Source organism: Marmota monax, unplaced genomic scaffold (genome assembly GCF_021218885.2).
Source record: "Marmota monax isolate L192 unplaced genomic scaffold, Marmota_monax_Labrador192_F-V1.1 WCK01_AAM20220418_F8-fsc00011, whole genome shotgun sequence".
Taxonomy (NCBI): Eukaryota; Metazoa; Chordata; class Mammalia; order Rodentia; family Sciuridae; genus Marmota; species Marmota monax.
Window position 1 is genome coordinate 21695667 of NW_026693082.1, and position 15941 is coordinate 21711607.

General features: G+C 36.5%; 1 protein-coding gene, 1 non-coding gene and 1 pseudogene across 3 annotated transcripts in view; 1 reads left to right on the forward strand and 2 right to left on the reverse strand.

Moving 5' to 3' along the window:
* Gpalpp1 (GPALPP motifs containing 1) overlaps positions 1-15941 on the reverse strand; it is an 82849-nt gene that overhangs the window by 44259 nt on the left and 22649 nt on the right. The window contains exons 8-9 of one of the 2 annotated variants that reach the window (XM_046454230.1): positions 12381-12596; positions 10761-11765 (exon numbers count right to left, since the gene is read on the reverse strand). The exons of the other annotated variant lie outside the window; for it this stretch is intronic. Coding sequence (XP_046310186.1) covers positions 12381-12596 — 216 coding nt within the window. The 3' untranslated portion in view covers positions 10761-11765. Of the gene's footprint in view, positions 1-10760; positions 11766-12380; positions 12597-15941 lie in introns of those variants that run through there. 2 annotated transcript variants of the gene reach the window in all.
* Positions 6681-8009, reverse strand: LOC131424531 (cAMP-regulated phosphoprotein 19-like; annotated as a pseudogene).
* On the forward strand, positions 13526-13632 carry LOC124099274 (U6 spliceosomal RNA). Its single transcript, XR_006853908.1, has one exon. It is a non-coding gene; the product is annotated as a U6 spliceosomal RNA (small nuclear RNA).

A 15941-nucleotide genomic window follows, 5' to 3' on the forward strand; every position in this document is an offset into this window, starting at 1 on the left:
TGGTAGAGGTGAACTGGATAACCTCAACCATCAGCAGCCAAAATTTCCCTGCATACTCCTACACACAAGCCTCTGCTTCACTTGAGCCTACTGGGCCCTGGAAGAAGATGGCACTGCTGACAAGATCCACAGTCTCAAAACAGAGAATGGGCTTCCAGCACGAGTTAAGGGCACAAGGCACCAGGGATGGAAGGGGAGTTGCAGAGGGCCAGGTTAGCCTTATTGGAGATTTTCATACTGAAATGGAAAAAAAGAGCCTGAAGCTCAAAGTTGTTAAGGGTCATGTTCTCTACCATGTGGAAAAGGTCAGCCTACAGAGATTGAGACTGGTCTCATGCAGACACAGAGGGGTACAGATTTAGGACAAAATGAGTCCTAAGGGCTCAAGACTGATTCCCGTGGCTCCTGAAGACAGGAGCATTTTCATTTTCACCCTTCCTGGGTAATCTGGGATCTGCTTCTTCCTTCCAGCCTTCAAATGGTCCAGCATTTCTCTGACAAAAATCCCCATATCTGAACTGGCTTTCCATCCCTTGCTAACAAATTTGCCAGTAAATTTATCAGCTTTACCAAATCTAGAGAACTGTGTCACAAAGTAAGAGAACAAATTTTCAGGTAGAACAGGAAACAGATTTTCAGGTGGATACCTCATAGCTACACTTCTTTCTCACATTTTTATCTAATATGGTACTAGCATTTTTGGCTGTACCTACATACTGAACTTGTCTAAATGACTCCTGAACCGTTCTCTGCATTATAACTGAGAATTCAAAGCTCATACTTTTAATAAGTATAATTTGCATTATTAATGCCTAAATTAATGCCATTACTACCCACACTGAAGCTCAATTGCTTGCTAGGCAGTATAAACAAAGTCCATTTATGAAGAATTACCTATATAAGAAAAATCCCCACATTATCATCTTTGGCATGATATATCTATAAATTATCTGTCATAAATAAGAGGCACTATGACAATATATTTAATTACTATTGTTAAGCAACTATTTATTAAAGAACTACCTCTACTTGACAATACTTTTAAAAAGCCATTTCTAACTACTCCATGTTACGTTGTATACTGAGTACAGTTTTTTTTTCCCTTTTTCTCTTTAAAATTTTGCCTGCCCAGAATTATTCCCTGCCTTTGGTAACTGTTATGGTTTAGATATGAGGTATCAAAGCTAATGCATGAGATGATGCAAGAATTTTCAGAGGTGAGATGATTAGATTTTGAGAGGTGTAACCCTAATCCTCTGTATGGATTATTGTGAAAAAGGTAGACAGGTATGGTGTGGGTGGAGGAGGTGGGTTACTGGGGTCATGAGTTTGGGGTTTATATTTTGTCCCTGTTGAGCAGAGCTAGCATTCTCTGCCTCTTGGGTGACATGTCCTGAGTTGTTTTCCTTTGTATGCCTTTCTGCCATGATGTTCTTCTGCCTCACCTTGTGCCCAGAGCTATGGAGTTGGCCGACTATGCACTGAGCCTCTGAAACTATAAGCCAAAATAAACTTTTCCTCCTCTATGTTGTTCTTGTCAGGTATTTTAGTCACCGTAATGAAATTTTCACAGCAATGAAAAACCTAAAACAGTTAAACAATACCTGTTTCCTTCAGGGAAACACTAATGTGCAGAGACTAGAAATCTACAGAGCACTGAGGAATCTAGTGACCCACTAGTCCACTTGACCAAAATGATAATTAGCTGGGAGTTGCTAACACTAGGCCCCCAACTTGGGCTTGGATCTGACTCCTACTTTGATTAGCTTCTCTCCAGGGCCTCCTAGTCATTGGACTTCTATCCAAGAGACATGATTAATTGCCAAAGTCAGGCAGGTTTCCTTACTATTGATTGGGTTGAAACTGGCAATCCTTTATTTTTTTTTTTTCATTTTTCTTTCTTATTTGTAGATGAAAAGGCTAAATAAATCATTCTGAGTTGTATTGTCATTTGTAAATTACAGCAGGATGTGGTGAATAAACTGTGATGGCCTCATTTTTCATGAACCTTGTTTGTAGTAAATGTACTTCCTGATATCAAAATTTGGTAGAAATGAGTAAGGATAGGATGAGAAGGCTTTTGGGAAACAATACCATCTTCTTGGGCAAAACCTACCCTGGCTATGTCACCTCTAAAGCATGTGGGTGTGTGCACGCTTCCTCCCTACTCCCTCTCCTCACAAAGATTTATGAGAACTGGATTAGCAGATACCTAATGAAAAGGGGATTCACAATGGCCAGGCACAAAGATTGGCAAACCTGAGGTAAACTGACAGCTATATGGATGACATTCATTTTTGGTAAATGAAATGCTGGTATTCTCTTTAGAAAACTGGTAGGAATCAAATATGAAATGTGGGCCATAGAAAGCATTTGTAGGATGTGTTAGCCTGGTTTTCAATGGTAGCACTTCCACTTTCATTTAGGCAACTACTCTGCCAAGTTCTTAGTCTATGTGGTTTAGACAGAGTTTAACCTACCCTTTGGCCCCATGAGTGGGTATACGAACAAGCCTGGGATATTAGTTGCTGTACCTTCTAATCATATGATTTAGGGCTGAACAAATGTCTAAAGCTGATTAATTATCCATTCTTGGACTTTGGCTAGAATCATTAGGAAAGAGAAGCTTTTCATCGGGTTGCCAAGCAGGTAAGATGGCACTTGAGAGGTGCTTCTACCCATGTTTGTTGCCATCTATGAAGTCCACCTAAGGAAGAAGTCTACATAAAGGAAAGCAGACTGTGGGACAGAAATGGAATCCTGATGACACATTCTGAGCATTCTGATCTAGTTGCACCTAAAGCCAGGGCTACTCTATGGGTTCATTGAGATAAGTGAATAAAATCTTTCTTTTTTTTTTTTTTATAAAGATAAGTCTCTATCTTTTGAATCAAAGCTCAGTGGCCACAACTGATACCTTTGATTCAAAAAATCTTAATTTATCAATTTTGAACCAACCTCGTTTGGATCTCACACTTTGGGATACACTAGAATTACATATAGAATTTACTAAAAATAGCTGCCTGGGCCCAACCTTAAACCTATCAAGAGAATAAAAGTCTTTCAGAAATTTTGAATTGGGTTTCTATCATTTGTTGTCAAGAGTCCTGACACAGTAATTTCTAAGGTCTTAAGAAATAAGTCAGTCCAACTCCAGTGGGTCTGAGTGGATCTGTTGTCTAGGGAACTACAATAACAACCACAATTTAAATTTTTTTTGTTGTTGGATTTTGGGCTAGTTGTTTAAGTATATCTTCTCACGTAATCCTCGTAACATTTTGTGAGGTGAATATTATGTCCCTCATTAAAAAGACAAAGAAATTTACACAGCTAGTTACAGGGTCCAGGTTTGACCAGGCTATTGTCTCTAAGTTTAGACTCTTAAATATCATTTGCCATAAGAACTCTCTTATGATGGACAGGGTTGCTAGCTGCAAACAAAGTGATATACTCAGGTGAGTATAAGCAGGCTCAGAAGTGATAGAAGCAGGGATGTAACTGACTATACAACTGTGTCCCTGTAGTGAAGCCCCTGTGTCACTACTGCTTTTCACCATAGGTTCAGAAACAAAGCACAGGGCAGGGGCAAAAGACTTTTTGAAAATGAGCTACATAATGTTTCAATATTCTAGAATAGGTCTTTGAAAATGTTTCAGTTCTCAAAATGTGATGTACCTTTGCAACTTTTTAACGTCTTTTTACTTACTGTTATCTTTCCTGTCAGCAAATGCAGAAACTGGCATCTAAAAGTAAACTTGTGGGGTTGGGGTTGTAGCTCAGCAGTAGACGGCTCGCCTAGCTCGTGTGAGGTGCTGGATTCAATCCTCAGCACCACATAAAAAGAAATAAACAAAAAATAAAGGTATTGTGTCCTTCTACTATAACAACAAAAAATTTAGAAAATAAAAAAATAAAAGTAAATTTATTTGTTTTTGAAGCTCTTTAAGTAAAATAATATCTTAGTTGCCAAAATGCATGTTATCAAAGACCTCAAAGTGTAGGAGCTGGGGTTGTGGCTCAGTGGTAGAGCACTTGCCTAGCTTGGTGAGGCACTGGGTTCGATCCTCCGTGCCAGATAAAAATAAATAAATAAAGATAAAAAAAAATAAGAATGCTTAAAAAAAAAAAAAGATCTCAAAGTGTGCTAGTAACATTAGCAAATTATTCCCCATACCCCCCAAATAGTCAAATGGAAGAGACCACCCTTTGGAGTTTATCTTCCATTTTGCCCACTCTGTCCTTTCAATGTTTTGCAATTTCTGGATATTCAGTTAGTCCCCAAATCAGCCAGGCATCAGGACCTTTTAACCTAACTATTTTTTAGGGGACTTCTCTATTTTAAAAGGTGCCCAAGATAAGGTAAATTTTAATGGAAGTGAATTTTTGACAGAAACGTCGATCACTCTAATGCTTGGTAGATGTTTGAAGAATGAAGGCTTTTAGGAACTAGTTCATGCAACAGAGGTGACAATTCACTCTTCCAAGGCAAGCCTTGTTGGTATTAGTGGTTGTAGCTATGTAATAGCTATAAAAAATAACTATGATTATGTACTTAGGAAAATATAACCTAGGAAAGTGAAATATACAAAAACAAGAGGGGATTGTTTGTAGGAACATATATAAATGCATTGGCTTAAACTGGAATTTATAAAGAATCACCTGGAATAATGGTTAAAATGGAGGTTCTCTGACTCTAACCCTAAAGAATCTCATTCAATATGAGTGGGCCTGGGGCTCTGCAGTTAACAATATCCCTGGGTGATTCTGATAGAGTGCTTCACAGATTACAATCAGAAAGACTCATTACCTGTATTTTCCAGTCCCTTGAAGGGAAAGACTCTGTTATGTCCTGGAAGTCTAAAGATTGATTACTTAACCATTATCTGCTAAATTCATTTGGTGCTATGTAGGTCTTAAGAATTTGCACAACTGTCAATGATTAGGCCTAGGAGGAAATGAATAATTTATAACTTCTGAAAAAAAAAAAAACAGCTATTCTTAAAATAACTACAGTTTTTGTGATAAACTGTAGGTTAAATATTCAGTTTATTTTATGAATATTCTGATAACTTAGGACAGTTATCATTGGAGTTACATATAGAAAATATTTAGGCTAGGTGGTTATAAGATATAAATCAAATATCTGGGTAATTCTAGAGAGCCAGTAGGGTAGATTTATCAGAACCATCCAGCCTATAAAATATTTATAACTTAGAAGTTAAGAAGTCTATTCCAATATTACTCAGCCATAAAGAAGAATGAAATTATGGCATTTGCCAGTGAATGGAAGGAACTGGACAATACCATGCTAAATGTAATAGGCCAATTCCAAAAAAACCAAAGGCCAAATAGTCTCTCTGATTTGTGGATGCTAACCCCAAACAAGGGAGGTTGGGCAGGAGAATAATAGAAATCCACTGGATCAGAGAAAAGGAAACAAAGGGAAGGGAGCAGGGAGGGGAATATGAAAGAATAGAATTAATTGGCCATAACTTTCCTAGCCTTGTAATTGTATATATATGACCAAGATAACGCCACATCATGTATGACCACAAGAGTGGGAACCTAAATAGAATAAGTTATACTCTACGTACATATATTCTGTCAAAATACACACTACTGTTATGTATAACTAAAAAAAAAAAAAAAAGGGAATGAAGGGAAGGGAGAGGATGGAAATACAAAAGACAGTAGAGTGAACTGGACATAACTTTCCTAATTTCATATATGAATACACCACCAGTGAAACTCTACATCATGTACAATCACAAGAATGCAAAATAATACTCCATGTATGTACGATACAACAAAATACACTCTATTTTCATGTATATCTAAAAAAAAAAAAAAAAAAACACCTTCCATTGGGAGGCTCCTATTCACCTTCCAGGGCTGGGTTAGATACCCTTATGTGGGCTTTACAGTGTTAATGACAAGGCCCAACCCTGAGCCACCATGCTTCTTAATTCTTCATGAATGTTGTCAGTTTTTGCAAATGTAGTCACTTTTCACACTGCTGGCTTCTTTTTCTTTTTTTTTTGGATTCAGCCTAAATACCTTCTCTTCAGAGGCCGTTCTTTTTCTCTTTTTGTGGTACCTGGGATTGAAGCCAGGAGTGCATTATCACTGAGCTACCTCCACCCCCAGCCCTTTTTACTTTATTGCCTTCTTTATGAAACAAAGTTTTGGTAGGTTGCTGAGACTGTCCTCAAATTTGTAATCCTTCTGCCTCAGCCTCCCTAGTACTGTGATTACAGGTGTGCACATCTTTTGTCATCACTCTACCTAAATGAGATTCTCATCTTCAATTACCTATTCTAGTCTCTCACCACCCTGTCAACTCTGTTTCATTTCTAACACCTATCACAATGTGCAATTACTTGATCTCCTTTATTTAGATCTTTTTTCTGTTCTCCCACTAGAATATAAAACCATGGGGAAGGGAATCTACTTTGCTTATCAGTGAATATCCTGTAGTGACCAGCAAGGATCTCCTCTCCAGAAGCACTATACTTGCCTAGATCACTAGTGTGTTCTTGGCACCAAGCACACATGGGGGCATTTAATAAATGTTTAGTGAATGAAAAAAAAATAGAAATTCTTCAAGAAATCCCTAATATATGGAAATGATCTGAGAAGTTAAAGCCTTTCTTTTTTTTAAAAAAAATTTTTTTTAGATGTTGATAGACCTTTATTTTATTCATTTATATGTGGCACTGAGAATTGAACTCCATGCCTCATACATGCTAGGCAAACACTCTAACACAGAGCCCCAGCCCCAGCCCCCTAAAGCCTTTTTTTTTTTTAAAGGTTATGCAAAATTACTGTATTTACAAAAATGGCACAAAAGAGAATTCAACAGTCGATCACATGCATACATCATTCACATCTTCAACAATGAAAGATATTTAACACTACAGAACTAAATAAGAATAGTAGCTTCAGCTAGTATTCAGTGCAGCTGTTAAGCACTGAAGTCACATAAATTACACCAGGATGGGCAAATATTGCCCAAGACAATTCTATTGTTAAAGCTGAAATAGGCTTAAGGCCATTCAAGTTCAAGCACAGTTATACAAATCTTTCAAAGCCCCTCCTATTTTTATTTGAATTTGTGATCTTTCTTCAAACTTGTGATCTTAAACTTCTGTTTGACAAAATCCAGAAGGAAAATCCAGAAGAAATCAATACAGAGGTTACATTAATAAGAGTAACATACACAGCTATAATTAAGATAAGCGAGGAAGGCGAAACATTAAAATTGTAATATTTGCTTATTACTTGTTGGAACCTATATTAGGATTTAGGTAATATAATCAAATATTTTCAAGTAGATTACTTATGTTACTCTAAAATGTCCTTTTCATCAGTGTCATCAGCGCACTGTTAAAACTAATCAAAACCTCTACACATGTATATTCCCTTACAATAGCAGCACACACTATCACTACCTGCAAAGCTGTCAGTCTCCTTTAAACGACTTAGTGAATGAAAGGAATAAAAAGTGGATAAGTAACATATGAGGAGAAATAATGGGAATTAGAAAATCAATGCAGGTCAGCTCTTTTAATCAGCCAGCCAGCTTGCTAGCAACATGGGATGGTTTCCCTTGAGGAAGGTCCTGTGGAGTGGGAATATGGTCACCAGTGACCTCTGTCTTATCCGGGGCTGCAGTAGGAAGTTGCTTGTTCTTCATCTTTGCTTTTGCCATGTTGTAATCCCCAGAATCAAAATATTTTTGCCCTTTCTGCAATCGTTTCCTTAAAAAATCGGAACCTCCAGGCTTTTGTCCCAGGTGAGGATACCTTCTTTTAATTTGGCTTCTTCAGCTTTCTCTGGACTAGTCACTTTATCTTCCATTTCCTTCTGCTCCTCCGTCGAGGCCACCTCTGGGACTTCCGCGGACACAGCGTTCCCTCTGCCTAGCCCTGCTCCTCGGGCCCTGCTCCTCGGGCCCTGCTCCTCCGGCCCTGCTCCTCCGGCCCGGTGCGACAGAACATTTCCTCTAAAACCTTTCTTTCTTTGACCCTACATGATCATATTCCTATCATTTTTCATATTGCAAAAGATCTTTTTTGGTCACTTCCGAGTTGGGAAGTAGAGAGATCAAACAAAACAAAACAAACCACTAAAAGGCAATCAGTCCTGAAAAAACTCACCCTCTGTTACATATCCTGTGACATGATGAACAATGGAATTGTTACCACCCAGTACAAGTACCTCTTGTATCATGGTGCTATTAAGAGGATTTCATTTATCTTTCTTATGTTCCTAACTGCTTATAATATTCTGGTTGGCCAGAATAAGACTTTATAGAATATTCTTTTTACCAATATTGCCTGCTTCAGAAAAGCTAATAGTATTAAAACAAAATAAAGACAACTTCTCAGATTTAGATGAAACTTTATTTATACAAAAAAATTACACTTCAGGAATTCTTTTTTTTTCTAAAAACAGTCTTTTAATTGACATGCTTAAAATGAAAAGACTAGAAGGGGCAGTGAACAGCTTTTTAATCCTATACATCTCATAGTCATAAACTTTTTTTTTTGGGGGGGGGGGCATTGGGGATTAAGCCCAAGGCTTCACATGTGCTAAGCATGTGCTTTACTACTGAGCTACCTCCTCAGTCCCTATTAAACAATATTCTAGGCTGCAAAAAAATATACCTCTTCTACAACAGCATTAGTTTGTGTGCCTGCAGACTTAAATCTCATGATGGCATCAAAAGCCAAAATAAAATAAACTAATATTCTGAAATAGAATACTTTGCTGTTGTTACATGGGCACTATCTCTAGCCACTTCCCTCCACATTTATTCTTCCTCTTAGGTTTCTCAATGGAGACCTTTTTAAAATAATAATTACATTATCATGGAAAAAGTGAAAACAAAAGTGATAAGAATCTCTTGTAACTAGTTTAAAAAGCTATTCCTCATGATTCTACATTTAGGATAATGTTTTGGAATTAAGAATGTATGTAACCACTGTTAACTAATTATGGAGCATGCAAGCCTTAGTACTATGTAAATCTCAACTTCATTTCTTAAAAAATCATTAATTCAAAGAATCATTAAATGTCCAGTGTTGCTACATCTAAATAAAATTATAAATTATTAGTAAGATTTTGGCTTTCAGAGCAGGACCTAATTTACTGTGTTTTGCCCTATACAAAAAGTGTAATGGGTATAGGCATCATCTCTCACTTTTTGTTTCCCCATCCCTTTTGTCCCACCTGTGAAACCCAATAACCCCACCAGTTACTTACCAGGAATGTGGTTACTATTTGAAGCATCTACATCTATCTGAGATGACAACTTAGAGAGCTGGATAAAATCACATAATTTTAGACACACTGAACCTAAATGTCAGTGTTGCTCTTTTCTTCTTCTTCAAAAGGGGTAAGAGGCCTATAAAACTTGACCAAGAAATGTAGGGAATTTAAAACTAATTTGAAAATGTCAGCAGTTGGATAGAAGACTTGATTCAAACAGGCAGTTTGCAGCTTAGGAAGAGGGGAGGGGATGAAATGAAGTACATCTTTCCATTCCGTGCACATAACTACTTTGTTCTTTAATGGTCAATGTTGTATTGGGGCAAAAAACAAAACAAAACAAATTCTGCTCCATTTGTGTTCAATGAATAGAAGAGCTTTCTACTGTCATATATAACTGATTAGAACTAATAAACAAACAACCAAACCAAACCAAAACAAAACAAAATCTTTGGAAGTGGCTTCACGTTTTGTTAAAATTATCCTCAGGGTGACAGGAAAGAGCATTAGCTCCAGGGGTGCCAGTGTGGTAGTACCTACTGCAAGTATTTAGAAAGGAGAGGTTCTGTCCCTTAGGTGAAAGTCACAGACACTCTGAAGTTTAGGGGAGAAAGCAAACATCATAACACAGAAACAACCCTATCCTTCTCAGTTGAGTATCCAAAGATGACATTTTTACTTTAAGAAATACCAAATTTCACAAAAATATGTGAGGATGTAGAAAGAGAAAACCTTCCCCCCCCATCGAAAAAAAAATAGAATTAAATGAATGAAATAGACACTCTTGTATGAAGTTTTGTGTTCAGAAAAGACTAGCCACTGAAAAGAATGCTTTTAGTCAAAAGGTAGATCTGTCCAATTCTGCTTACAATGAGAAGCCTTTTCAATTTACTTAGGAGAAAAATTTAACTTTTTAATGTAATGTCCCTTTAGTAAGACACTGTTTACATTGATATTATAAAAAATATCATGTACTGCTGCTTTTAAAAAATATTTTTATAATAGATGAATATAATACTTTTATTTTATTTTTATGCGGTGCTGAGGATGGAACCCGGTGCCTCATACTTGCTAGGCAAATGTTCTACCAACTGATCTATAACCCTAGCCTATGTACTGCTACTTTAACAGTTGACTCGATTTTCATAAAGCTTACATGAACTGGGAATCAGAATCCTTATCTTTAAAACCTGTGCTTCAGCTGGGTGCAGTGGTGCACGCCTGTAATCCCAGTGGCTGGGGAGGCTGAGACTGGAGGATCATGAGTTCAAAGCCAGCCTCAGCAAAAGCAAGGTGCTGAGCAATTCAGTGAGACCCTTTTGTAAAAATACAAAATAGGGCTGGGGATGTGGCTCCTGGTCAAGTGCCTGAGTTCAATGCCTGATACCCCTGCCAAAAAAAAAAAACAACAACAAAAAACCAAAAACCCCTGCGCTTCATCACACAGGAGTAGCAGAACTAGAATTTGCATTTAGGCTCCATTTAACTATTTAGAAGTTTCTGTTTATTGTCTTAAGAGGCAGTGTATAAAGCACTACAAACTTATAATCTTCCCAATATAGTGGGTTATGATCATAGATTTTTCATTTTTGTACTGTGATTATTAGTTTGGTTTTTAAATAAAAGTTATACATGATTGATATAAAAGATCCAGTTCCAATAAATTTACCACAAACTGTTAAATATATTAATGGGAAAAATAAGATCATCCCAAAGCAAAGCTCAAAGACACTCTTTGGTGAGATCATGGAGAAGAGTTTTACAGACTTCACACTGATAAACAGTTGTCAGCATTACCACCCTCAGATTGTTTCCCTCAGAAATATTTGTTATAAAAACTTAAAAATCAAAATATATTTTCCTTAGTACACAAGATAAACTAGAGTACTCACTTTCTGGCTTAAAAACAAACAAGCTAAAAGCTCCAAACAACGGATAAAAACCCTGAGTGCCAGAACAAGCAAACTGGTAACAAAAGGGACAAAATCCATACCCTTTCTATTTTCTAGTAACTGTGTATTCACTAGCTGCATTTGGAGGGAAAACCAACCAATTCCAAATTCATGAACTTACTGCCAAGTACCTGACACATTCACTCCAGGACAGGGCAAATATATTTGTCAAGAAGGTCCAGGCTGTGGTAAATTTTCAACAAACAGTCCTGAGCAGATCTTAGAGGGAACTTGTATCACATCACAAAAATTGAGGAGTGGTAAAAGCAGGTTGCGGGGAGTAGGGGAAAATAATTAATTGTGAAGAAAAGCCCATGATTCCTTGGAAGCCAGAGGCACACAGAATATTCTATTCTACATAAGAAACACTGATTTTATGATTCCACATGACCTCAAGGACACAAAAGAAGGTAAACTTGTATGATTTTTTTGAGGTTAAAGTAATCTCTAATCTTAAGAAGCCCAAGACCAAGGTCTAAAGGTGAAGAGACAGATAAAAGAGTATTCTTCAACTTTTCTTCATTGCACAGGGAAATCCCCCTGAGGTAAGAATAAGAGAATTTGGTAAGTTGGAAAACATTTCTAACTTTATATTAAAATTACGTTTGACTATTGATGTAAGTTTCATAAAAGTAAATATCATAAAGATTTTAAGAAGCAATCTTAGGTCTTTTTCAACTTCTTAATTACCATTTCAAACCTTTCCCAGGTTGGGCTGAATGGTAAAATGGTCTGAATTAAACTTACAGAGGCCCTTCCAAAGCAATGAATATTTTCTAACTATGATCTTGTTTTACATAAAAACTACCAGCAAATCTCCCTTTTTTCATTCTTTAATAAAGCATTGAATACTCAAGCTTCAAAACAGACTTTCCTTTGCCATTTCTCATAAATGGAACTTTTATTTTAGTATTTTTGATAGTAATGCCTGGTTAGGTTATTATGAGGGCAAGGCTATTTTTTAGTAGACCACACTTTTTATCCCACAAAGCTGACTTTTCAAAAATCACAATTTATGTATAAAATAATGTAGGCTTATAATCTACTTTATTATAAAAGGAAATAGATCTTGGCACATAATTATTATAGAAAACAGAGTATTCAGAAAAGTTCAAATCTCCAGTATGAAAATACATTTTTCTGAAAAATACTTACTTATAAAAACATATTGCCTTTGCCATGTGAAAATCTGGTGTTTAGTTCTCTAGATTTCTTTATTAGGGCTTTTTTCTGAGCTTCATCAAACCGATTAACCTTGAGATCCTTATCACGGTCAAATGGTATTCTCTCTTGGGGCTTATTTTTATCAACAGCCTTATTTTTTAATTTTTTATGATGAATGTCCATAAGAGATTCTGATCTTTTTGACTCCTGGGGAAACAGGAGAGCAGTGATCAAAACCTAGCTTGTGTAAATTATTGACAGAATATGATCATGAAACAAAATAGACAGCAACAGCACACATTAAGGAGGGTTTTTTACAAACTCTGACAGGTTTTTCCAAATCCAAGATCACATCTGTGAAGATAATACATATCAAATGCTTTCTAAATCTTTATTTTCAACAAAACTAAAGGAGGCTAAAAGAAAATCATTAAATTTTGCTAAGAAAAAAAAGGCAATCAATACATACAGCATGGAGAAACAGTTAAGAACTAAATTTCAAATTAGAAAAATTAGAATTGCAAGGACAGTGCTGCTGTTTTCAGCAATGGTAACCTTTAGCAAGTAAGTGAAGCCTCATATTCTCAACTGTAAGATGGCAGCAGTCAAGGTAATAATTTGTAAATATTAGGGTGAGGTAGGAGTTAAATGATCTGATGAATAGAAAGGATTTAATATAGTGTCAGGTATGTAGAATCAGTCAATAAATGCTGTGTTGGATTTACTGCATTTACTCTACTATAATCTTTACTATCTCTAAAAACTGAATGTTATTATTCCTGATGTATAGATATGTAAAGAAAAAATGAAAGGACAAATTTATGGGACCAATATGAAAAAAAAGTCTGAATGAGCTGAGAGTTGAGAGATCATCAGTAATTTTATTAATAGGTCAATATGAGGTTTAAGAACAAGAATATAAGGTTTAAGAATAATATAAGGTTTAAGAACAAGAATATAAGGTTTAAGTTGATACAAGAATTGAATATATCACTGTAACAAAATGTGTTCCATTTCCATTTTCTTCTTTTTATAAACTTGGGTTTCTTAACTATTAATCAAACAAACAAAAGAACACAATTGAGACTAAAACCTTATTCTAGTAATAAGTAACACTCATCCAAAGACCAGGATCTGTGCTCGCTTCGGCAGCACATATACTAAAATTGCAACGATACAGAGAAGATTAGCATGGCCCCTGCGCAAGGATGACACGCAAATTCGTGAAGCATTCCATATTTTTTGGAAATGAGGAAAAACACTCCATTCACAATATCCTTAAAAAAAATAAAATACTTGGGAATCAACCTAACAAAAGAGGTGAAAGACTTATACAATGAAAACTACAAAACCCTAAAGAGAGAGATAGAAGAAGATCTTAGAAGGTGGAAAAATGTACCCTGTTCATGGATAGGCAGAACTAACATCATCAAAATGGCGATATTACCAAAAGTTCTCTATAGGTTTAATGCAATGCCAATCAAAATCCCAACGGCATTTCTTGTAGAAATGGATAAAGCAATCATGAAATTCATATGGAAAAATAAAAGACCCAGAATAGCAAAAGCAATTCTAAGCAGGAAGTGCGAATCAGGCGGTATAGCGATACCAGACTTAAAACTATATCACAGAGCAATAGTAACAAAAACAGCATGGTACTGGTACCAAAACAGGAGGGTGGACCAATGGTACAGAATAGAGGACACAGAGACTAATCCACAAAGCTACAACTATCTTATATTTGATAAAGGAGCTAAAAGCATGCAATGGAGGGAGGATAGCATCTTCAACAAATGGTGCTGGGAAAACTGGAAATCCATATGCAACAAAATGAAACTGAATCCCCTCCTCTCGCCATGCACAAAAGTTAACTCAAAATGGATCAAGGACCTAGATATCAAATCAGAGACACGCCGTCTGATAGAAGAAAAAGTTGGCGCCGATCTACATATTGTAGGGTCGGGCTCCAAATTCCTTAATAGGACACCCATAGCACAAAAGTTGATAACCAGAATCAACAAATGGGACTTACTTAAACTGAAAAGTTTTCTCTCAGCAAGAGAAACAATAAAAGAGGTAAATAGGGAGCCTACATCATGGGAACAAATTTTTACTCCTCACACTTCAGATAGAGCCCTAATATCCAGAGTATACAAAGAACTCAAAAAATTAAACAATAAGAAAACAAATAACCCAATCAACAAATGGGCCAAAGACCTGAACAGACACTTCTCAGAGGAGGACATACAGTCAATCAACAAGTACATGAAAAAATGCTCACCATCTCTAGCAGTCAGAGAAATGCAAATCAAAACCACCCTAAGATACCATCTCACTCCAGTAAGATTGGCAGCCATTATGAAGTCAAACAACAACAAGTGCTGGAGAGGATGTGGGGAAAAGGGTACTCTTGTACATTGCTGGTGGGACTGCAAACTGGTGCGGCCAATCTGGAAAGCAGTATGGAGACTCCTGGGAAAGCTGGGAATGGAACCACCATTTGACCCAGCTATTGCCCTTCTTGGACTATTCCCTGAAGACCTTAAAAGAGCGTACTACAGGGATACTGCTACATCGATGTTCATAGCAGCACAATTCACAATTGCTAGACTGTGGAACCAACCCAGATGCCCTTCAATAGATGAATGGATAAAAAAAATGTGGCATTTATACACCATGGAGTACTACGCAGCACTAAAAAATGACAAAATCATAGAATTTGCAGAGAAATGGATGGCACTAGAGCAGATCATGCTTAGTGAAGCTAGCCAATCCCTAAAAAACAAATACCAAATGTCTTCTTTGATATAATGAGAGCAACTAAGAACAGAGCAGGGAGGAAGAGCAGGAAGAAAAGATTAACATTAAACAGATACATGAGGTGGGATGGAAAGGGAGAGAAAGGGAAATTGCATGGTAATGGAGGGAGACCCTCATTGTTATACAAAATTACATATAAGAGGTTGTGAGGGGAATGGGAAAATAAACAAGGAGAGAAATGAATTACAGTGGATGGGGTAGTGAGAGAAGATGGGAGGGGAGGGAGGGGGGATAGTAGAGGATAGTAAAGGTAGCAGAATACAACAGTTACTAATAGGGCATTATGTAAAAATGTGGATGTGTAAACGATGTGATTCTGCAAACTGTATTTGGGGTAAAATTGGGAGTTCATAACCAACTTGAATCTATTGTATGAAATATGATATGTCAATAGCTTTATAATGTTTTGAACAACCAATAAAAAAAATAAATTAAAAATAAATAAATAAATTTAAATTAAAAAAAAAAAAAAAAAAAGACCAGGATCTAACAGGAAAAACAGTCTTTCATTAAAGAGATTAAATTACAATTAAATTTTACTTTTTTTTTTTTTTTTTTGGTACTAGAGATTGAATTCAAGGTGCTTTATCATTGGGCTACATTCCCAGCCCTTTTAATTTTTTATTTTGAGACAGGGTCTTGCTAAATTGCTTAGGACCTTGCTAAATTGCTGAGGCTGGCCTCAAAATTTGTGATCCTCCTGCCTCAGCCTCCTGAGTTGCTGGCATTACG